Source organism: Bacillus rossius, chromosome 7, assembly GCF_032445375.1.
Source record: "Bacillus rossius redtenbacheri isolate Brsri chromosome 7, Brsri_v3, whole genome shotgun sequence".
Classification (NCBI taxonomy): domain Eukaryota; kingdom Metazoa; phylum Arthropoda; class Insecta; order Phasmatodea; family Bacillidae; genus Bacillus; species Bacillus rossius.
In genome coordinates, this window is record NC_086335.1 from 51,746,796 (window position 1) to 51,772,281 (window position 25,486).

The following is a 25,486-nucleotide window of genomic DNA, read 5'->3' on the forward strand; positions in this document are numbered from 1 at the left end:
TTTTTCCAGAAACAATGGCACACTGGCCCGAAACAATGGCACAATGGCCCGAAACAATGGCACACTGGCTCGAAACAATGGTAAACTGGCCTGTAACAATGGCACACTAGCCCGATAAATGGCACACTAACTCGAAATAATAACTCACTGGCCCGAAACAATGGTGTAAAAAAGTAAATCTTAGAAATAATGACCGTTTTGTTATCACAAAATATTTGTGGTGACAACAAATAACCGCTTCACTCTCACCAAAACCAAAATCAGTCACAAGAAATGTTATAGTCCCAAATAATCCACTTCACGGACACTGCAAAATAATTTTATTATCAACGAAAATTATCTTATTTTCGTTATATAACATTATTTGGTTTCTTGAAAAATGTATAATTAGAATTAGTCATAAAATATTCGTCAAAAAATGTTATATTGCTAGTAGATAGTAAAATCTAATAAAAATTTAAAGTTATTGGCCAGTAACGAACTCACAGATGATGTTCATGCCATTTAAATATTATTTTATTGATGTTTATGAATTTTCGGACATTTTGTACAATATTTTGTGTTGAACTTTATGTGACTCTATTTAAGAACATAGTCGAGTATAGACTAGAGTCCCGCTCCTTGCGTCGTTACCGATACCCCTCTAAGGAGCATTGATTTTCCGTGATCATTTCTTACAGTTTTGGTGGAAGTGTAAACATTGGCATCAAATTTTATTAAAAGAAAAGTGATATTGCAGAACTTCATTTGCATTGTTTGCTTTTCGTTTCATGTGTGTGCTGCGTGAGCGCAGTAACGCACCAATGAACGGCGACGAATAAAAAAACGTGAGACTTTTGAACGATTTAAGGTGAAAACGTTCTTCTGTGTTCCGACGCCATCATGAGTGCATGAAGCTTAGTAAGAAGTAATTTTGCCCAGAAACATTTTTAAAAAATATATAATATTATCGTCGTCCCCACAAAACATTTTGTCAGAAAATACTTCGCCATATATTTAGTGTTTGCAACAATATTTTGTATTAATGGCAACAACAAAAATGTTGCTGTCACTAATCAGCAACATCTTAGACAAAACAAAATTATTTTGTCACCGATAAAATTTTTGATATTCATAAACTATTTTTTTTTTCTGTGAATGCTGAAATTTTTCAAAGCTCTGTCACACACGCCATATTGGTAATTTCGTTACCTTATCATCGCAAGTAATTAAGGGTTATTCCTGTGCGCTTGTCACGATAACTCTCATGCATTTTATGTTTGAACTTCCATTTTCTCAAGGGGTACTTTCTAATAATTTTATTTAACAGCGGTAAAAATTTACGCAAATTGGTGACCCAGCATAAAATTCAAGAGATCCATCGGAATGAATGTAGATATATGAACAAATTCCTCGGCTAACAGTAACTGCAAGATAAAGCTGTAACCAACTTGCCGAGTGAAACTGAACCTTAAAGGCCCTAGCGCCTTTTAGCACGTGAGACCTGCGCGCTGTGAAGTGCGTCCGAGAGATCGCCATTGTAACTTTTTTCCCCTCGGACTGCATTGCTCTCGCGTGCGTAAAAACTTGTGGTAAACATTTGCAGTGATGTTTCCCTTCCGACTGTAAATCGAACGGGAAAACACACGTGTATTTGCACACGCGAGCTAAGCGGCGAGCCGCATTTCCACTTCACCCCCCCCCCCCCCCTCCACCTCTAACCCCGCCCGCCATCAAACAAGACACCGCTTCATTGAAGCCTTGTCAGAAACCCCGACAGGTAAACTGACCGTTGTGTCTGACAGCGTGAATATCTCGCCTCTTTCCTCTCTTTCACGTCCTGTCTTTTTCTACCTCTTTCTGTTTTTTTTCTATCTCCATTTCTCGCTCATTCTCTCCCACACACACACACACACACACGCTCTCTCTCTCTCTCTCTCTCTCCCTCTCTCTCTCTAATCTCTCATTCTCACTCTTTTGTCTATTATTTATTTTCCGTTTCTCTCTATATTTAGCTCTTTTTTTTCTGTTTCTCTAGCTTTTTTCTTGCTTTATTTATCTCTTTCTCTCTTTCCCTTTTCACTCTCACCCTTTCTCTCGCTCTCATTTTCTCTCGTTTTCCCTTTCTATCGTTCTCCCGGTTTCTCCCTATTTTTAACCCTCTCTCTTTTTTCTCTCGCTCTTTCTTTCTCATCCCCCCCCCCTTTTTTTTTTAATCCTGGGTATTTTGAATGGTTAAACTAGAGGAAATAAATGTTTAAGGGATTTTATTTTTTTGTTACCATCACACTCGATGGCACATCGGCCAGTTGATAGCGATAAAATATCGAACCTACACATCCTGAAGTCCTCCTCTTGCGGTTTAGACGTTAACTATGTATATTCGCTTACGATGAAAATAACCACGTGTGCTCACCTCAAGCGCCCCGTTTATTTAAAACAAAATTCTACACGAACTACATTCATCTCGGTCTAATATAGTATAATTAAAAATATTTCTATAAACGTTAAAAAAAAATTTTACGGCATGCTCCAAGTTTCATTAACACTTGTCACATTACGTTAGTTAAAATATGCCAAATAATATTTTACGCAATTTTTTTTTTGTTACTGGACTAATTTATGCTATTAATATTGCCAATATGTTCTCATTCCGGAAAGTAAAGACAAAAATTATAATTGTGAGAAGCGAAAACAGAGAAAATAACATTTTGTGTTTAATATTCATGTAATTATAACAAAAGTAACTTCAAGACGTACTGATGGTGGGCATTTCAAACAAAATTTCTGAAGCAATATAGTCTTTCTCTATTGTATTTCAACACGTTTTCAAGAATAAGAACAAAAATTTGAGTCTATCAAGGTGGATTTTTAGCGTGTAAGCTTTAAATATGTACATGAGTTAATAACATACATTTTTAACAATTTAATATTGTGTTTACTTTAGAAACGAATTCGACCAACTCAGATGCATAACCGCATAACTGATTTGTTCTGATTGTACTTATCATACGAGTAGAAAGAACTTAGAGCAATTTGACTTATAGCGTGGTTAAAAAAAAAAAAAAAAAAAAGGTGGGTTAAGTTATAGAAGCATAGATAGGTAGGTATGTAAACTTGATGCTGTTCAGTAAATAAAATAACTTAAACCATTTTAACAAAACTAAGAGTTAAATAGTTTATATTTAGGGGTGTTCGCTAATTTCATGAAGAATTCGATTGTTTGTTTAGTTTTAGTACGGATTAAGAATGACTTTCACAGTTTCAGTCGTATGAATATAGGCTGTAAGTTTCTTTGTAAATAATTGTGGCGGGATTCTTTCAAGATAATTTATCAGACTGCAGCTCACTATGGAGCTTGTGGTGAAGTATTGGCAAACCATTATTTTGAAAATGTGAAATAATGTGGAGTATGGCCCTTTTTAATCGATGCTCGGTATTTTCACCAACCAGCCACCCCGCTAACGAGTTGTAAGTTTTGAGGTTTTGGTAATTAATTAAATCACTTAGGAAGATGTTTCCATCACACGGCATTCGTTACTTGAACTGTTCTGACGCTTGTGTGAATAATTTCCTAGCTGCAAGGTGTTTTGTAGTCGGGTGCGCCCAGGCTAAGTTTTGATGAAATATTGAAGAATACAGTTTTGTTCTCTTCCCTCGGTTGAAGGGTTTCCAAGTTGCGGACGTGAAAGAAAACACTTTCCTCCACTTCTGTTCTCAAGTGCGGCGTTAACTTGGGTAGCAGACACAACGGTTACCTCCGCTCAGAGTTGCGGGTCTATTGAAGCTGGTTAAATGGTGAAAAGTTGTGAAGTTCTGGTCCTTTTCAGCTATCAAGTGACGTAAATAATTAACTTATCCATTCAGACGTAAGGAAGTTTGAGATAAACAAGTTCATAGAGGTAGCTAACAAACTACGGTGAACCGCGCGCAGTAATTTGTCCCCGTGACATTAAAAAAATATTTAGAAATTTTCTCCGAGGTATTTATCCTGCCGTATAATGTAATTTCGACGAAGAAGAAAAAATATCCAGCAAACCTTTAAACACAAAAACTGTATATTTATCGCCAACCTACGAAGCGGAATAGATTATTTTAGGTATTTAATTTATCTTTGTGTGTTTGAAGTACGCTGCACTTTGACCCTTATGACTGAAAAAACTGGAATAATTTTTTTTTAGCGCATGTAACTTTTTAAATACTAAGAGCATAAAAAGTTTATATTCTTACTTTGAAATCAGTTATCTAAACTGAAGATCAAACCAGCGAAAATTCATGCGTTTGGTAGCGCTGATTTATCGCACTACGTATCATATATAGTTCAGTGTAAGTTTTTGAATAATTCTAAAAGTGGTTTCAACTGCTTTACAGTGAATTTCCCTCTCCTCGGCTTCAGTTCTCAGGGGCTCGATTCTGAAATGCACACCGCGACACGCCACGGGCGCTCTCTACAACCAGAACGCGTCATTTCACAAGCTCCCCGGTCGCGAGGCTATGCCCATCAGTGACCGCGCCTGCGGTCCGACTAGTTCATTCGCGCGGCCAGTGATTGTAGCCTCGTGCACAGGAGCTTGGAAACAGACGAAATGTGACGAGCTGCGGTCGAACTCCCGCCTGTGACTTGTCGTTGCTATTTGAGAATACCACGTGAGAGACCCTCGGTAGGGAGAACCCGTCGTCGCTACCACCCGAACCGAAGTCTTCAACATGGCGGACCCACGTGTTGCAGCATAAACCTATGTAAATCCATCCACATTCGTAAACATTGGGTGATGCACCAATCGTACTGGTGTGCCAAATGAAAATTTTTAGTAGCAAAACAGTAGTGTAGGATAGCCGGTCCGAGCCCAGGCGCCAGGTGGCGGATTGTGATTGTCGGTCAGCCATCTTTGATTCTGACGTCACGGTGGCCATCTTGGACTCAAAAATTACTCAAAATTACTCAAATATTACTCAAAATTACTCAAAAATTACCGTTTTGAGGAATTTTTGAGTCCAAGATGGCCGCCGTGACGTCAGAATCCAAGATGGCTGACCGACAATCACAATCCGCCGCCTGGCGCCTGGGCTCGGACCGGCTATCCTACACTACTCAAAACTATTCTCGAATACAAATTGTAAACTAAAAAAGTCATAGAAAGGAGTAATAGCAATTTTTAAAATGCGTTATTGATTTTTGATTACTTTTCAGTTTATCACGGAAGCCACCGACAGACTGACCTCCCACCACTAATGCCAGGGTGTATATATATATCGCCAGCTAGTATGACATCACGTCCGTCATCTTGTTTTCGTCTGCTGGAGGCGCAGAACGTAGGCTACACTCCACACCACCAGGATTGCTGTCATCACTTGTCTCGCGTGTTTCCCATATGTTCCCTTATTCAATAAATGCCAGCAGTCCGCAGTGCTCGGAGGCTACGACGAACAGGCGGGAGTCTTTGATGTCACTTACCCGTCAGTTACCGATACTGGCTGAAGACGGGGTTTTCGTGAACGAGAGTCGTGCCAAGACGAGGCTAGTGCATTTCAGAATCGAGCCCCAGGTCACTCACTACCTATCGATGATATGATTTTTTTTAATGAACAATTGTTCAGGAAAATTTGTCAGCTCGGAAGTGGCCGGTCTATAAATAAGTACATATATGCTTAGAAAGAGGGAGCGCAGGGATACTAAGCCATCACCACTGTACGCACTGTAATTATTGTGTCTTGCAGTCATTATGGTATGGTGTGGTGGCAATTATCGTACCCTGTGAACAAGTGGGAAATGCCCAAAAGAGGAGTTATGGCACTGTTGTAATTATTGTATGTCATACCGGAATTATGGTATGGTGTGGTAGCAATTATCGTACCCTGTGAACAAGAGGGAAACGTGCAAGAGAGGCGTGATGGCTCCAGGTACCTGCGGAACGTGTCCGTGGAGGCAGAGGAGGCGGAGCAGGGCAGGCCCGCCCTGGAGTTCAGTCCGGACGGGCGACTCAGGGCCACAGAGGTGTACGTCGTCAACCTGCGGCCGCAGCCCAGAGGGGGACACGCCGTCTGGGAGCAGGTGGGGTTGTTGTTTCCTAGCCTAGGCTTAAAACCACACAGATACAGTGGCGTAGCCAGAACTTGTGTATGGGGAGTGTTAAGAAGCATCCCCCCCCCCGTATTAAAGCGAGGGGTCCGGGGGTCCTCCCCCGGGAAATTTTGGATTTTAAGGTGTAAAATAGTGCTATTTTAGCAGTTTTCGGTACTTAAATTTAAATATTGTAATGGTAATAATTTTATTAATTTTAATATGAAATTTGTTTGATTGATGAATAAGAAATTAATTAAAGATTTGTTACTAAGGGAGGAGGGGGGTTGCCTCCTAACCCCCCCCCCCCCTGGCTACGCCCCTGCACAGAGAGAAAGGTTTGTTTGGATCAAACTAATATTTGTTAATGTTTGGCGAAACAAATATTCACTTGGTGTAACAAAATATTTTGTTAGGCTAACCAAACTTGGTAAGTAAAAAAAATTTATTTGTTACACCTAACCAAATATACAGTTGAGTTGACAAGATCATTTTTTTTAGTCAACAGAATCTTTCCTACTATAAAATATTTTTTTGAATTGACAAAATATATCTATACCACCATATACAAACAAAAATTTTGTTGAGGTAATCAAACCTTTTTCTCAGTGCAAGAGTGTTCTGGTAGGGTCCGGGTAGGGAAGACTCTGTGTGCGTCTCATACGCTCTACACGTGCATCGTGTGCTAGGAGGGGATTGGCCAGCCATGGCTGCGATTGGCGCCACGACTAACTCCCCTCTCTGACTATTCTAGACTAACACTAGGTAAGTTGGGCCCAGTTAAAACCTGCATAGACACAGGGCTCTTTCATGCGGGGTGCAAAAGATCATGCATTTATTACAAGAAGGTTGGTCACGGGAAAAATATGTATATGGTTCCGGAAGAAGCGTTGGACAGAGTGGAAAGAAAATACTAAGGGGGCATCCATTAATTATATGAGGGAGTCTAGCCCGAATATCACACATCTCACTCAACTAATGAACAAGGAATGATAAATACACAAGCACACAGAAAATAAGTAAAAAAAATTAGCCGTTTTCTAGGTGTTTCGGTTATTCATCTTTTTTTTTTGGGGGGGGGGGGGTTTCCATGACAAACAGTGCTAACTATAAATGTTGTATGTTCAAAAAATTAAATTAAATCCATCTTCCCTATTGAAAGAATCATTCAAATTCAAAGGACGTAGAAACAAAAAAATTCACATCCTAAAAATTGAAATTAACCTAGAAATCAAAACATAAAATCTTGTCTCGACTGATCGTATACGCCGAACGTTGGTTAAATATCTGATTAAATGGGCAATTTCGGTGTGAAGTGTTTCTTTGTGAATTCGCGGAATAGCCGTGGTTCAACTTACGCCTGCGTGAAACAGCCTGCATCACAAACATTGCGTGTGCCTGGCAGGTCAATTCTTGCAGTGCGCAGTCCTGCCACACATCAAATATACAAATACAATATGTTTGCTGTGCAGGGGCATCATTGGCCAGCATTGGGGTCAGCAATCCCTCCTCGCCCTCCACCCCCCTCCCAACACACACACACACACACATTAGACTCGAGTGGAGCCAAGCTTGGAGTATGCTTGTGCATAACTGTGGCCCTCTTTCAGGCTTGTCTCAACACCTGTGAAAGAATACTAAAAAAAACGATATCGTGTTGGGCCCGATAACGATTCTGAAATTCCCGTGTATTTAATGATTCAGAATTTAAAATATGTTGTTTTTTTAAGTCGAAGATGTTCGGTTTTTTTCTTTACATCAATATCTCACTATGGACATCAAAGCTGATCTTCGATACGTTCGAATAGATTTTTTTAGTCGGATTAAAATGAGGGTCCCCGAATAATCAAAAATTTTAGATTAATAGATGATTTTTATTTATTGAAGATTTTTTATCATAGTTCTTTATCTAGTAAGATTTTCTACGATTTATCATGGTACTAGGCCAATTTAATCGGAATCTTTTTGATTTAATTTGTTTGACTGACCGAGTTTTGGTTCAATCACTAAGAAACATTTTTTTTCCTTGAATTGTTACAATTACTTTGTTGCGATTGCATGCACTGAACTTTGGATATGCTCGGGACCGCCCATCCCATCCTAATGTACTTTTGACGCATGGATTACGCATGCCCTTCGAAGTCCGTCTCACAGGTACTTCAGAATGAGGACAGTCCTCCCCCCCTCCCTTTACAGTTCCTTCCTGTCCTAAGGGCAGTGATTGTGGAAGCTGTGATTGTAAGAACAAACTGTTGTTTTATTTATTTGTTGGTTTGTTAGAGTTTAATGTCACTATGGATCCTCCAAGATTATAGTTGGCCTCGATATAGGTTGTATCAAGATGTTGGAAACGAACCCATGTCCCTCATGACATGAGCGTGATGCATCGGCGATCCCTGCCACCAAGCACATTTTTTTTATCGCGTTTTACATCTTTAACAGGGAGGTTAATAGATTCAGAAATATGACATAAATCATGTATATGGGTGAGTTATCAATTATGGTGTACATAGAGTGAAGAAACGTGCCATCTTTTATTTAGGAACGATTGTGGAAAACCATTATCGAAAAAAAAAAATTCTTTATTTTTACCCTGGGCCACTTAATTTTGTTGGGGAAGGACATATTATTTATTTTACTCCTTAATATCATCTCCATTACTGTATACGCTATTTTTTCTGAGTTAACTACGAAATATAGCTGACTCATTCTCAAACTTCATAGAACAACCATTTGCCCTTCAAATAAAGACTACAATTTACAAGATAAATTTTGTAGTTTTTTATTTCACTTAATTTCTATAGATAGTTTACTCCCAAATTTAATCTTAAAACAGGGAAAAAGAAAAGTAATCTGGGAAAAATTTTCAAAAATTGAAAAGAATTTAGGAATAATATATTTTGCACGAAACTCTAATTTAACACTATGTTAATTATGGGTTCAACTACTACTAGCGACGTTAGTTCGCAGGCCGCCGCGAGCTCCACTGAGCCGACGGAGAATGAAGGTAAGTCGCCAGACCTATGTGTCCGTGGTGCAGGGAAGAACGATACATCCAGACGGCAGGAAGTGTTGGGGTGTCCTGCTGCAGATAGGCGTGTGGAAGTCCTGGGAGAAGGAAGGGCTAGATTGTACTGCAGCATGGTCAGCTACTACTGCCAGTGTCTGTGGAGGGAAGACGGCAGGAAGTGTTTGCGTGTCCTGCCGCAGATAGGCGTGTGGAAGTCCTGGGAGAAGTAAGGACTAGATTGCACTGCAGCATGGTCAGCTACTACTGCCAGTGTCTGTGGAGGGAAGACGGCAGGAAGTGTTGGGGTGTCCTGCCGCAGATAGGCGTGTGGAAGTCCTGGGAGAAGGAGGGCCTGGACATCAAGGACATCGTGTGGCCGGGCAACAGCCACACGCCCCCTCAGGGGGTGCCGGAGAAGTTCCACCTCAAGATCACGTTCCTGGAGGAGCCGCCCTACGTGAACCTGGGACCGCCCGACCCCGTCACGGGCAAGTGCAACGTCAACAAGGGCGTGTTCTGCCGCGTGGCCAAGGAGGCTGACGTCATGGGGTGAGCTTCCTCGAGTTAGTTAACACCTCGTACCTTACCGTCCGGCTGTGCGCACAAAGTCAAAGTCCGACTGTATGGACCTACTGGATATCCGCTCCCCTGCCGGCATACTCGGGGCCTTGGACGGAGAGATGCTTTTTAGAGGCAAACTCGGGCTGTCCTCCCTCACTTGTGAGGGATCGACAAGCTAAAGTAGCACCTAGTTTTCCGAGAGTCAAGGCTAACGACCGTCTTCCGTTCTTGTTAGACCTCTTTTTGGGACCTAACTGGAACGGACCTCCGACCGAGATTTCCATATCCCGGAACCAAACCTAAATCCAAAATAAATTAATAAACAAATATTTATTTTCTTTTTAAATGCAGTGGTTTCATTTTAAGCATAATTTTTAGCTCAGTTTCTCTTTTTAAATATATATATATATATATATTTTTTTTTCAAATTACCGCGGTGGGGGAGGCCTCGCATCTTGGGTAGGAAAGCTCAAGGAGATAGGAGGGGGGGGTCTCTCGAAAAGGAGAGCGCACAGGGGACCTCTAGCACCCGATCTGAGTGGAACTGTAGCGATTGGGATGCGTTGTCTGGTTCACTGTGGGACCTTTATTCATTAGTAAAATTTAATTTTTAAGTAAACAAAAACCCCGGAGGGCCACTGGCTAAGAGGGGTACAAGGTCTTTTCTTTTCTGTATGCACCTACTGAGCTGATGCAGGTTTATGTAAGGATCTCGCTCAGTGCGGTAAACGCGGGTAACTTAAGGCTCCCGGGTCATAGATACCTTACTGGCACGAGGTCACACTACACTCGCACTGACCCTAAATTTTCGGGTGTATTCCGGCTGTTGACTTTGCTTCCTGGATCACATTATTGCGCTGCCGGAATTTTTAGTTCGCTCAAAGATTTTCTATACTTTTGGTGTTTTTATTTCAGTACAGTGTTTCCTGTTTTAGCCTATAACTGGTTATAGTTTAACAGTTCGCATTTTCAAATTTGGTATCCCACGTTAAAACTACGAGGCTTGAATGAATAATAATACTTACATGTCAATATGTTTTTTTGGTTTTTTTTTACTTTTTACCGCATTTCCCAAAATTATTGCTGTAACTGAAAATCATGTGTGTCCCGTATGCAGTGCTCTAATTTCCTTTCTTCCAAGCTGTTGTTGGTCTTTCGAAAAACAAAAGGGGTTGCAAAGCCTGCTATTCATGGAGGTTCTACCGCAACCACCATACAGCTGCGACTTTGCACCGTGCGACTTTCACCTCTTCCCAAAGATGGAAGGGACAGCATTCCCGATCTGAAAACGAAGTGTAAGCTTCCATTCAAGCCCTGGTGTCGACAATAACCACCGGAATTATTCCCCGGTGGATTTTCCCGACTAGTCACGAGTTGGCGCAAGTGCTTGGAAAGCAATGGGGGCTATGTCGAAAAGTGAACAGTGCGTTGCATAGAGAACACGCATAGCTTTTAGAAACAACAAAATTTGAAAATCGGGTGGCATCGGAGGCATTACTTTACAGTGTATTGACATTTGATAATCCGTAAATATCGCTCATTCAGCATAGCTGTGGTGTTGAATGTGCCGAACACAAAGAATCAGACACAGACTAAACACTTGTGAGGTTTTGGGAATTCAAATCTGTTTCCGTCATCAGGTTCACAACAGAATGTGTCGCTAACGTATTCGTCATTTTAAGGCGTTTCCTAAAATGTAACAGTTTCAGTTTTGTACTGAAAATTATAATTTAAAAAACAATATATTAAATCAAGCAAATTTTGGAACTGTTTTATTTTCGTAAGTTATTATTTTTAGCAAAAAAAAATTATTTTATACACCCCAAAAAAATTAAATTTTAATAAAATATATACCCGTAATAAATAACTTTTTTCGATGTAAACAACATGTAAGAAAATTACAGTAAGGCTTATCTCATAAGGCAAAGTTTTTTAATTTTGATTTTTTGTCATTTACTAAGTATTAGAGCCATTGTGTTGGCTTTATGGGAACAATCTTTTAAACACTGCAACGGAATAAAAAATAAGATGACTAAAATGCTAACAAGTCTAGAATTTCACGAGAGTGACAGTGTGAGATAAAGACGTTTCAGTTACCTTATTTCCAGTGACAGATCTTCGCGCATTTCAGTTGTAGACTTTCTGAAGAATTGATACTTCCCTTTCACGCAACTTCTGGCGGCAATTATAAGCACTCCGGGAAGGCTCAACAACTCTCTCGTGTAACTTTTTATAAGTTTAAACAAGAAGGCGTTGAAACAGCTAATTGCCTTATTTGCCTTCTTTTATTTTCAAACTTTAGCCATTAATTAAGCCTTATCTCAGTTTCGCTACCTTCGTTAAAATGTCTTATTAAAATACTGACAAAATGCCTTGGGAATAAATAACTGCCACTACAAATGTCTTAGGCACTTTGTTTGGAATATAAAATCTAAAGAAAGATTAGTGGAAGGCAAACGAATAAAAAAACCGTGGATTTTAAAACTTTTTTTTTATTTCAATGAAACTTTGCTGACATATTGTCTATTACACAGGAGCGTATATTAGCGGTCCTATGATAGTATCTCACGTACAAATTTATTTTCCTTAGAAAAGTTTTGAAAATAAATTTTTACGAACACGTTTTGGATGAGAACATTATTTGCTTTAAATAACAGAAGTCCTACCGAGGAAATAAGTTCAACATTTCAACAAACCAAAAATGTTCAATAAAGTATATTTTTTATATTTCACATACTGATTTGTGGCCCATTAAATGCCTCTTTATGTAATTCTTTGTTGTAATATATCATTTGAAACAAGATGTTAAGTAAATTTATGAAACAACGTAAAAAGATTATCCAACCAAAAATTTCTAGCATTATGTTAGGATTATCGAAATACTTACTGGCAAACAAATATTTAACACAAATGCAGTAAAGTATGACTTAGTAAAAATCTGTTAGAACGCTAACATGATTACAGGAATTTTAAAACTTATAATTTCTATCTGCGGTCACCTGAAATCACTAAGGAACTGGTGCATCCACAATAGGCCACGGCCTGATTTCCCCGCATTGCGTTGCAGTTCATACAGGCTTATCTCAACACTTTTTAAATCCGTTTGAAAAAAAAGTCGCTGCTATTAACTTAATACATATAATTCATTGCTAGCAGTGCCATACTAAAACGGAACATACTAAAACATCACCCTCAACGCGCCTAAAATAATTAGAACCTCAAAAGATAGTACCATCTTTGTAAGCAGAATTATAGTTACGTTTTAAAACGGGGGAACATTTTAACTTTTTTTTCCCCCTAAAATCAATACTTTTTCGTATATTTATCGCGCTCGGCATTGTTTTAATGCATTCTGCGTTGAATTTCGGGACCGATTTTCTTATTACAAGATTATTTGCTACGCGAGAACACATGAATTTGCTCGTTACCGAGGTTGGACGTTTACACATCACTCACTCACGATTAATAGCCCTACCAATGACTAGAGACCTGTAAAATTCGCGATTTCAAATCCCTAAAGGATAGACTCCATGATCCTCTATATGCACTCGTGCAAATTACATCGGCTGATGATTGGTTACCGACTCGTAACACCTGTTGCCTGGAATGATCGTGATTCGCTAATTCTTCTGTTAAAGATTTTTTTCGTTGGCCCAGAGTCCTTCAGATAAACTGTGGCCCAATCACTGAAGCAAAATAATGTCAAAAGTATTTGGACTCTATCCTATCGCGAAATGAATCCGCGAATTTTACAGGTCTCTACCAATGACTAGGGACCGGAAAAATTCGCGTTTTCAATTACCTCTAGGATAGACTCCATGATCCTCTATGTACTTGTGCAGATTACACCTGCTGATTGGCTACTAACTCGTGACACGTGTTAACTGGGAAGCTTGTGATTCGATACTTCTTCTGTCGAACGTTTTTCATTGGTCCAGAATCCTTCAGATAAACTGTGGCCCAATCACTGAAGCGAAATAATGTCAAAACTATTTGGACTCTATCCTATCGCGAAATGAATCCCGCGAATTTTACAGGTCTCTACCAATGACAGACAGAGGGTATTGAAGTGTACAGACTGTTGGCAGAAGGAGGGGGGAAACACGCTGGTGTCGCGGAGACGTTGAAACCTCTTCCTCCCCCCGGCAGGATGGACGTGGAGACGGCGCGCAAGAACAGCTCGCTGTTCCAGTGCTGCTCCGGCTTCTGCATCGACCTGCTGGAGAAGTTCTCCAGGGACCTGGGCTTCACGTACGAGCTGTTCCGAGTCGAGGACGGCAAGTGGGGGGCGCAGACGGTGAGTGCCTCCTCGGGGCTCGCCCGCCCTCAACCCTGGGCCACGTCGGGATCGGAGTTGACGACGGGTCTTTTACGGTGAATACAGAATACCTCTGAGATAATAAATATAATTATTCCTCATCGCAATCCTTTAATTACTATTTCAGTATGTATTCCTTGATATGTTCCTTCTCGTACTACATCTCGTCAAAGTACATATTTTTCTTTATTTTTTGGTTTAAAATTAAATCTATGCAGAGATTTTGGTTAGCATTTATTCTCTGATTTGTGATGAAAAAAAGTCTTGAAAGGCTTTTAAAAAACTTAATAATTTAATGCTTTTTTTTAATTTCCTGGGGGAGGAACCCTCGAACCACCCTTACACATGTCTTGTTACCCCAGTTAAAAAGCTGAAATTACGCCTCTGCCGTGGACTACGCCGTCAGGAACCACAGTGAATTTAACACACCTCGGGTGTCATCAGCCATTAAATTTGAAGAACGGAATTCGAATTATAAGTGTTGATCGCTAAGGTGGAGTCTCACGCGACATTTTTTTATTTTTTTCTGATGTGTAAACATCTTAGGTCTCGGTATGCGGCATCTGGTAGGATTAATGTCGTGAATGGAACGGTGGTCTATTCTGAGGGGTCCCAGCGTGATGTGGGAGATCAGGGAAGGCACCAGCAGAGCTGATAAAGTCTTAGGGCTCAGGACACAGCCAACTATCTGGTCAGCTAAGCGTGGTACGGGGCTGAGGGGGTGACTATGCTGGGTTGGTGGCTCCAGCCACTGGTCATTACCGAAGCTCTAATACCCTCCAGATCAACAAAAGGGAGCGATCCCTAACAGTTCTGTTTTTTCTCAAAGCTCTGGAATGTTATTAAAAGCGAACTGGAATGTTACTCCCACGCTACCCTATTAGGGCGCATATGTGGGAGGGGAACGCGAGAATGCCGGCCGTAAGGTCGGAACAATTTGATATTTCTAGCGCGGTGTCGCTTCTAAGCACAACGCTCCGTACTGGCGCGCAGTTTTCTCGTCGTGAAATTTGAGCGGTGACCATAACAATACATATATGGCCAATAAATTATGATAAAGTGGTAATGAAAGTCCCTTAAGTGCTTTCAAGAATCTGTACTGGTTGTTTTACGCCTAAAACGTACTCTGATAGCCATTTTAACTCTTCTAAAACTACAGTTTAAAAACTTAATACGAAATCAATATTTCTTTTCGGCCCTCAGAGAACTCTTAAATGCTTTTCGTAAGCAGACCCCACTCGGATATATTGAGTGGTTATGAAATCGCGTTGTTTCATTCCTGAAGCTCTGCACACCGTATGTGTGCCAGGGTAGGCGGAGCCCTTAACGTGGGAAGCAAAGGGGTGAAGGAGTGTGAGAGGGTAGGTGGGAGGGAATCTGCGATTGGTCGCTGACCCGACCTATGCCCCCCTCCCCTCTCCACACCAGGTGTTATTCACGACCGACGGGAGAGAGAGTAACGATGCCCCAGGGGATTGTCCGGGAACGCCGAGGAAATACGGCTGCAGACACCTCGACGTGGCGCGCTGACGAAGGGGTTGTATTCGGGGCGGGCGAAATATTTTCCGACCGTAATGTCCGGCGACGCCTCGCTAAACTCTCTATGCTTCTTTTTTGGCTCGTGCGACGGATGGACGTTCCACTGTTCCTCTTGATTCACATAGTCTGCCGCGCATTGATCAAAGGTTCTCTGGGGAGGGTCCCAGAGATATGATCGATTTGACCAAGCGCTCTCTTAGGACGGGGTTCTCCTTTGAGTCAACCACATGTTAGCCGAATGGGTTAGAGGGGTCTTGTGGCAATGCTGCGGTGACGGGTCGCCTCAGTCCCTCATTGTAGCTCCTCCTCAAACACCCCTGAGTCGCGCTGAAATGGCGTATCCATCCCCCTATGGCTCTGTGGAGCTCGTGTCTGTGGTGATCCAGCCCACGTCATCAAGTTCAGCACGTTGAACAACTGATTTAGTGTCGCCCGCAATGAAACAGACAATTTGACTGGATGGCAACAAATAATCGGCCAAGGCCTATAGTTAGAAAAATTCAAAATTGGCGTAAATTTCTATTACCGGGTCAGAATACACGAGCGTGTGTGTAATCAAGTCGATGTCATCGTCTACGGCTACAGTTCACCTTCTCTCCGGGCCTCACATGGATTGGTCAGATATTTGTTATTTACATTGGCTTTAGGGCGTGTCGAATAATCCAACTACAAGTGTCGCCAAATAATTACATAAATTTTTCAGATCCCTGCTCATCATAAACTTACAATTGGCCAATGTATTTTTTTATGTCAACTGATGTAAACATTAACCACGGTTTGTTTACATTTTGTTTCCAAAACGGTAAGCTTTTATTTAATAAGTCAATCCAAGCCATCTGATTTGACATAGTAAATATTTTTCAGTAGGACTATACAAGACACGATTTGTAAAACATTTTTTTTTGCCTTAAAAAGCAAACGTACAAAGTGCTATGACACTCAACGAAGTGAAAATAGTGAATAAATGATAAGTTACATGTCATAAGTAAAAGAGGATAAGAGAATAGATCAATAAATAATATGAAAAATTTATCAAATGGAAATACTGCATTCAGTATGGTGTTTTGTTACTGCCTTGGTCATATTCCTAATATGTTTAGTATGAATTAGGGAAATTTGTCAAATATATATCAATAATAGTTCAGTGATTGGTTTTGGTGTTTAAATGTTTCTCAAATAATAATTCCTTTACGCTAAAACACATCTAAAAATGGGTTTCTGTTGCACAAGGATTCACACATCCCATTTTTACATCTTTCCTCTAGAGGAAAAATGTCCTAGAATGCGATGTCATGGGAAAGAGAGCAAGGGAAGGTGAGCAAGGGAAGATTTGAAGTTACGTTATCGGGGAAATAAAATACGGGCTCTTGCATGTAATAAAACAACCATACACACATTGAAAAAATGAAATGAAGACGATTATAATTTGATTCAGAAGACTTTGCTCTTAGATCAAATTTTTTTTACAACTCCTTTTATGTCTTTTCTGCTACGCTTGGCATAGGCAGCGTAAACTGTCGCGGTTAAATGCTTGGCTCTCAGGTATTTACGTGTAGTTTCAGAAATCAGACATGTTAATGATTACCGATTTGCATGAAGCGAAATTTTTTTTTTATGCCTCGCGCTGTAGGTAGGTTCGCTTGCTCCTAAACCGTCACAGCTCGCAGGGAGCAGAAGAGAAGACAGGTAGAGCGAACGGGGTGGGGGGGGGGCGTCCCCGTGACTGGGAGGTCTTCGGCGCCAGCATCCCACACGTAATGGAGCCCTGAGTCATCTCCGTACTGTCCGCGCGCGTCATCCGATGTGGAGTCTACGCGGTGAGCGACGGCACAGCTCCGGTGCTAGCCTGGGCAGCTAGGCCTCCACCGGGCCACGGGTACACCGGAGGGGTCCCCGGGTAGGCTCCAGCAGCGCTGATAAAAGTCTATAGTGCTCAGGACACAGCCAACTGTCTGGTCAGCTGAGTGTGGTAAAGGGGCTGAGGCGGTGACTATGCTGGGTTGGTGGCCCCAGCCGCTGGTCTAATACCCTCCCGATCAAACAACAGGGAGTGATCCCTAACAGTTCTGTTTTAAATAAGCTCTGGAATGTATATAAAACGAACTGTTTCTCCCACCCTGCCCTGATAGGGAGGGGAATGTGAGAATGCCGGCCGTAGGTCTGCCCGCTCTGTCCCTCTGGCGGAGCGGGCATCGCTGAAAGGGTGTTTCTCCTGGAGCTGGACTCGCTCGGGTTGCCAGAACCAACCGTAGCCACACACACGCATGAAAACAACTTTCTCTACTCTTACGAAACATTCCTGTGGAGACCAATTGCCAAAAATTAGTTTGTTACACTACCTTACTTTGTACAACACATGGCTATGGTTGTTTGTGCATTTATTTAAATATTTGTTTTTCGAAATGATACTGAGTACCTATTTCTTACGTTCATTCAAACTCATTTTAAAAAATCACGGAAAAGATAATCGAATACTCATTAATTGTACTTTATGTTTTTTTTTTTTATGGTTATTGAAGTGCGTTAAAACCGGAAAGCTGTTAACGGAACAGTTTACAAATGACTTTTAGCTATCGGAGGTACAAGGACAGCACACAGCATTAATTTCAGGGTGAGAATTCGAACCCAGTAGTACTGCGAACACTATTTTGTAGTGACACAGTTGTTTTCACGTACAAATATCTGTAATTTTACGTGAATATTTCTGTTCAATTTATTTTTTTTTTTAAATTGGTTGTCTGTAAAGTCGGTTTACGGACGATAGTTTAACGTGACAACGTCATAACAAAATATTGATGAAATGATTGCATACTTTTATGAATAAAATTGAATCATTTTAATTGAATTATCACTATTTTGTATGGATACAATGAAGGAGTAAAATGAAAACTACAATTTAATTGATACATTTACTTTTATTTGCACTCATCAATTCAAATATGTTTATTACTTTAATAAAGAGATTATTTTTAACTATAACTTTTATACATGTTTGTTATTTAACTTCTTCCAATCTGTGTTATTCTGTTAAAGGATAGGACGATGATAGGAAAAGTAGGAAACGATTGGGAAGTGTTACAAGTTTAATGTGCCTCGAAAAAGTCAAATCGATGGTTTGTTCCAATCGAGTGGAATAGAGATAGATGCGGGCGCAAGCGTACAATGAGCGTAACGGGACACAGCGTAACGGGACAATGTGCGTAACGGGACATTTTTTTCGTGCGTGCAGCCGGCGTTCATCGATTTATTAGACGTTGTCACGTCAAAAAATTTATTGTTATCAATGGTCGAGGTTCGTTTAAAATGAAGAGTCCGCGCGCCCCTATGGACGCGCCACTGGTTGTCGCTGCGACACAGGAGGCGACGGCGTGGGTACAGCGCCGCCTCGCGCCGTCCGCTTTAAGGGCGCCACTCGTCCGCAGATTGACTGAACTTAATTACGCCTCCTAATTAATTCCTCGCAAACGGTTTTCGGATGGTAGGGGGAATAAAAAAAAAGGAGACGAGAGGAGAGGGTGGTAGGTCACGGAGTAGCGTCAAGGGGTGTAAAAGAGGGTGAGGAGGGGATAAGGGAAACTACGGAAATTGGGAGGGATATTGAAAGTTTCCCGCGCAGCTACTCGCGTCTAAGCCGGCGCGGTCTCTCCGGAGCGAGCCTGCGCCACAACCGCTAGCTCGTGACAAGAGTTGAGGCCCCCGCTCACCCGGGCACACACGCGGTGCGCACAGCTTCAGGAAAAACAACGCGATTTCAAAACCACTCAACATATCCGAGTGGGATCTGTTTACGAAAAGCATTTTTAAAGTTCGCTGAGGGCCGATAAAGTTTTTAAACTGTGTTTTCTTTTAATGGCTAAAACGCATGTTTTCAGGGTAAATTTTTATGCGTAAAACAACCAGTACAGATTCTTGAAAGCACTTAAGGGACTTGCATTACATATTTATCTTCATTTCTCGGCGATATAATTTTACGGTCACCGCTCAAGTTTCACAGTTGTAATATGCACGACGAGAAGACAGCGCGCCAGCTCAGAGGCGACACAGCGCTAGAAGCACCAGCGAGCGTCGCGCTTATCATCCCGCCTCACTGACACACATACACCCCTGACGAGGCGGGCCCATTGACACGTTCGTTGGCTTGTGCGGCTGCTGGCTTCATTTCATGTGTGCGTGTGTGTGTGTGCGAGAGAGAGTGGGAGAGGGGAAGAGAGAAAGACAAACTTGTGAATTTAAAAAAATTGTCTCTGTGGGGAAAATGTCTTCTAATCCCATGGAAAGGTGTGTGTGCTTGCTGTTCACAAAGATTTAGATGCGCTAAATCTAAGTGTGCAAGGGGACTTTGTAGTTAGTCTCGCTCACACGATCACACTGGATTCCAAGTAACACTTATGACGGACGGGTCAGTATGTACCCCGTTGTATTTTCTGGTGCTGAGCCGCAGCTCTTATAAAAAGATTTTTAATATATTTTGGTGGATTGGCATGTCATAAAAAACATATTAGAAAAAAAAGTTGTAGTGCACTTTTAATACGTTCAGATTTTGACACACAAACTTCAGGATTACTTTATTTAGACGACTTTAAACCTAAAAATAACAACAGTAGCCTAACAACGTTCACTTTCGGATAATTTATACGCCTTGTGAACTTGAACCAACGAAATGATCTTCAAAATCGGCACTGAGACCAAGGTCCTGGGTGGTAGTGAAATTAAATAAATATTTATTACTTTTGTGAATCTATTCTTCAGCCTGAACTCCAGAAACGTATGTGTAAATGACAACTGGCTCTGATATGCGCCTTCCTACACCGTAAAAACAAGTGTGTTGTTTTTAAGAAAATGTATCATACATCAGAGTATTAACCGACGTTAGTGTAACTTTACACCTACGCGCGTTGCTTATCAAGTAAAAATACTATAAAAAGTCTAAAAGTATAATTACAGTTGTTGTTTCAATATGCCATAGCTTTGGGTGTAGTTTTACTCCGTGGTATAAAAAATTACAAACGCATGCATGAAAGAGTTTACACGAACACCAAGTTATTTTTACTACATGATTTAGTCCATTTACTCAATAAATTAACTTGTATATTAGTACTTCTTACAATAAATGTTTGTTTGTAACGTATAGCTTTTTAGAGCAATTTTTAATTTCACTATACCTAGTGGAGTACCGAAACAAACATAGGCTATATTGTGATGGACAGCCTGGCGTCTTGGCGTCTTTGCGATCGTGCACATTAAATAGTCATTAAGTATGGAAATACCGCTTTCATATACACGTATTTAACTAGTGCTATAAAATCAATAACCTTTTTAAAAAATTTTTTTTCAATTTTCATATGTATTTTTGTATGTAGGCCTACATGTTCGTTGTACATTTTCGGTGACAAATATTATGAAATTTTTATGTTTATATAGCAGGAAAGTGTACCTACTGATTTTAAAACAAAAATCACAGTGGTTAATTTATTACTTGTTGAATGTGTAATTTCATAAATACATCAAAACTGTCATTTAAGACGTTAATTATTTTCAATAAAAATATTTACATTCGTATATTATAACCGCAGTATTTTTTTTTAAACTAGTTTTTCTATAAACTCTGTGTGAAATTACATAAAATGTATTGTGTTTAAAACATCAAATAAATTTAAAATTACTCAATATAAATAAATTAAATTTTGCGATTTTTTTTTTCAGTCTAGTGTATCCACGCTGCCCCGCCTCGGAGGCAAAACGCCAGTCGACTCACACTTGCAAGCCACGCCCTCACGTCCGACTGCATCGCCGGATTGGCCGCATGCGCTGTTCCCTCCGACACTGATGCCTTATTGCGCGTGCGCTATGGAGAAAAAAACTGATCCATAAATGAGGGAACGAATTAACAGAGAGAGACACACGGGATAACGACAGAGAAAATTGCTGTAGTATCAAAGATATTTCGAACCGTGAGCCGACAGCGATATTGGTACTTCAAAGGCACACAGACGAGCAACGGCCATTAAACCGCTCGTACGTCTCTCCCATTCGGAGGTCACGTGTCACGCTGTGATAGTAACGATTACATTCCTCATCTTCCGTCCTTTGGCATCGAAGTATCGAAGAGAAATCTGCATTTGTTATCTATCCCATACGCGACACTCTATTTCTGACTGGAAGCGTTATCCAAAGGGTGGTCATACTATCAAATATTTTACGCCCTCTCCTTCTTAGCAAAAAAAAAAAACCTGCTCTAAATGAAATCCGAAATTCATTATAATCAGTAAACTGATTTTCGCTGAGATTCCTATGACTGACAAATCAGTTGATTTCATTGGTCTTCATTAACTAGGTTAATAACTGCTAAATCGTGGATGTAACCTGAAGGGAAAAAATCCGTGAAAATCAACAAATCCGAAAATATTTGTCACTCATCAGGTGCATGTTACTGGTTCTCTTGACCAGTTTCTATTTTAATCCGATGTCGGGTTTCTTTGATATTGGTAAGTTTCCATTAATCAAAGTTTAGGGTGTTAAGAATCTGGTTACTAAGGGCATATCCTGGTGGGCAAAGGGTTAGGAAAACTGAACCCTTTCTTTTTTCCGGGGGGGGGGGGGGGGTTAACCCAGAGAGCAAGAATATGTAGCTAGCAAAAAAATTTAACTAACTATTGTTCAAAAATTATTTTATATTTTTTTTTTTTTCGTTTTGTGTGTCATTGTATGGTACCGTGGACCCTCCTTCCTCATGAAATACGATGAATTCCGAAAATTGCTCTTCTTGTCGAATTTCCCAAAATATCCCCTTGTGTTTTGAGCTAGATATACCCTTGCTGGTCACAGGTCATATAACAGCAGGACACTCGTCCCCAACCAAACACAAACACACGTGATGGATGACCAACGAACATCGTATCATTTGTGTGTGACTGAGGCATGTGCCAATGACCTGTGTGAAATTAAAAATAACGCTCATGTGTGCAAAGATTGTTGGATCTTTGCTTCGGGAATACCTAATCTTTTTTTAGTTGCTTTACGCATAAAGGCGACGAGGTATTTGACACGCTTTCGAAAGTCGTCCTTGTTTTTAATACCTCAAATATGGAAAAAATAGCTTTAATGCAGCAACCTGTTTGCAAATTTGATGTTTGATGTATGGTGCTTAAACATTTCTGCAATCATTCAGATACTCCATTCCTGGCTTACAGTGTTATTACTGATTCCACGTAAATTGATTTTAGTAACATACATTAAATTTGGGTATTTAATTAAGTACTCTATGGAACAAGTGGTTAAGTTTACTGTTGGAAATTAATTAACATCGTTTATTCGAAAGTGGCGTAGATAATGTTTTTTTTTTCTAGTATTTATCCTGTTAGTATATAGCAGAATTTATTTTTTTACGTTTCACAAAGATTCTATAGAATCTTTTTTTTTTTCGTGTAGGCTGTTTAATTGATATCTTAAAGTATATTTAAATATTTTACCTGTTTTATATAAGTAAATTTTAGTTTATAAATTTTTCTTTCAAATCGTTTATAGATACAACATACGCCCACATCCACTGCATTTGTTGATTATGCTGGAACCACAAAAGCGTAATAAACGTGACATGAGTCAATATTTTGACCAATCACGTCCGACACATCTGTACCGTTGGCGTGACAAAATTCGCTTGTGCGATGTTACCGAAATGAACGGCAGAATTTTGTTTTTCAACTAAGTGTATACAGGTACATTGGTATTATTATCACCTTCGATTGGTTTACGCTTTAATGTTATGTTTAGTAAACTTAATGTGAAATATTTTCAATGTGTTAACGCAGTGTTTATTTTTTAATGAATGTTGAATTTTAATGACATTTATCATACAAATACCGTATAAAAAACTATAAAAATTTATTGCTGTCGTATGTTTAGTGCATATTTAATGGCTGCTACATATTATTATTTTACAATCGATTGTTTTTGCTTGTCGCGTGGGTTTGAGCCGCACGTCAAAATAACGCGGTATTTTGCTTTTCCGTTGAGTTCTTCGCGTTACAAAGAAATCACAATTACAAAATAAACTTTTTCAAAAAAAATTTTGAAGTTTTTTTTGTGTGAAGATATAGAAGAGGAACAGATTGTCCCCACCGCTTAGCCATTTCTTCAAGAAGCAATTCCCTCCCCCCCCTCCCCCTAGACCATGGCTTCCTTGTCAAAGAGACACGACTCTTTCCGCCGGTAAGTGACGAACAGAATGCGAAGGAAAGTTTCTCCCCGGGAAGTTTGCCGCACTGGAATCGAGCCTCACCGATATCCCCGACGAAGGCCATCTGGTGCCGCGTGAATATGTCCACGGTGGTTAGGGGAGGGAGGTGAGAATTCCCCCCACCCGTATGCTCGCCGTTTATCAGACCATAGTGAAAGATCCTTTCGTAGGGGATCAGCATTTTTCCTGATAAAAACACGGCACCGCCTGCCCTTCACCGGGGGAATGAGGAGAAGGGGGGAACTCTCGTTTCGCGCGAGAAGCGGTGAATAGGCATCTTCACGCACCGGAGCCTGAAACCCGGGCTATTCGCGCGCGGCAGGGAGATGATGCTGTATCCCAATACCAGCATAGCTTCCGTTGTCCGAGGATGAGAATCCACCAAGAGCTCAAGAGCTGTGACACAGAGGAACAAACGGCTTTGTCAGCGTTCAATTTTGTTTTTCCTGTCAACATTTGACGCTTATACATACCTATATATATACATATATAAGTATATAAACATACATACACACATTAATATATGTATATACACATTTACACGTTTGTACGTATGCATTTACCCATATATATGAATATACACATAAATATGTATATATATTTATTAATTTTCTGTTGAACTTTAAACTTTTCACCTTTAATTCACGAAGAAAGTTGGTTACAAATTATCCAGCGAACTTCTTAAATTTACGTCTACCTTCGTAAAATTACGGAAACTGAGTTCACTTGGTTTGGAACATGATGACGAAAAGAATATTCTTGGTGTATTAACAAAAAAAAGAAAATGGTTAAGCATACATTAAGAATTCACTTCTTTTGCCCACTTTTGTTTATAACGAAGCATACAAAATCTAAACTCGAAATACGGAGTAAATTTCTATAAAGATTTAGTTGTTTGAAATTTCGAAGGACTCTTCGTTTACTTCAGGTGGGATTTTTTGACGTGACAACGTCTAATAAATCGATGAACGCCGGCTGCACGCACGAAAATGTGTCCCGTTACGCACATTGTCCCGTTACGCTGTGTCCCGTTACGCTCATTGTACGCTTGCGCCGCATCTATCTCTCTTCCACTCGATTGGAACAACCATCGATTTGACTTTTTCGAGGCTCATTAAACTTGAAACACTCCCATTCGTTTCCTACTTTTCCTATCATCGTCCTGTCCTTAACAGAATAACACAGATTGGAATAAGTTTAATAGCAAACATGTATAAAAGTTATAATTAAAATAATCTGTTCGTTAAAGTAATAAACATATTTGAATTAATGAGTGCAAATAAAAGTAAATTTATCAATTAAATCGTAGATTTCATTTTACTCCTTCATTGTATCCATACAAAATAGTGATAATTCAATAAAAATGATTCAATTTTTTTTCATAAAAGTATGCAATCATTTCATCAATGTTTTGTTATGACGTTGTCACGTTAAACTATCGTCTGTAAACCGACTTTACAGACAACCAATTTTTTTTTGTCCTCCCATGATACCGGTGGTACCTAATGTTGCGTGTTGGTGAAGCGCGTGTGCCCTGGTGGTGCCCGCAGAACGGCAAGTGGAACGGGCTGGTGGCGGCCCTGGTGAGCCACCACGCCGACATGGTGATGACCTCGCTCAAGATCAACTACGAGCGCTCGCAGGCCATCGACTTCTCGCTGCCCTTCCTGGACACGGGCATCGCCATCGTGGTGGCCAAGCGGACTGGCATCATCTCGCCCACCGCCTTCCTGGGTGGCTATTACATACCTGTACTACACTGTCATGGGGACTGTAAAACAG

General features: G+C 40.4%; 1 protein-coding gene across 1 annotated transcript in view; it reads left to right on the forward strand.

Annotated features, from left to right (window-relative positions):
* LOC134534556 (glutamate receptor ionotropic, NMDA 2B-like) overlaps positions 1-25,486 on the forward strand; it is a 193,582-nt gene that overhangs the window by 143,641 nt on the left and 24,455 nt on the right. Inside the window, exons 8-11 of the mRNA XM_063373037.1 lie at positions 5,881-6,031; positions 9,370-9,599; positions 13,761-13,908; positions 25,255-25,438. Of these exons, the coding sequence (XP_063229107.1) occupies positions 5,881-6,031; positions 9,370-9,599; positions 13,761-13,908; positions 25,255-25,438 (713 nt within the window). The remainder of the gene's footprint in view (positions 1-5,880; positions 6,032-9,369; positions 9,600-13,760; positions 13,909-25,254; positions 25,439-25,486) is intronic.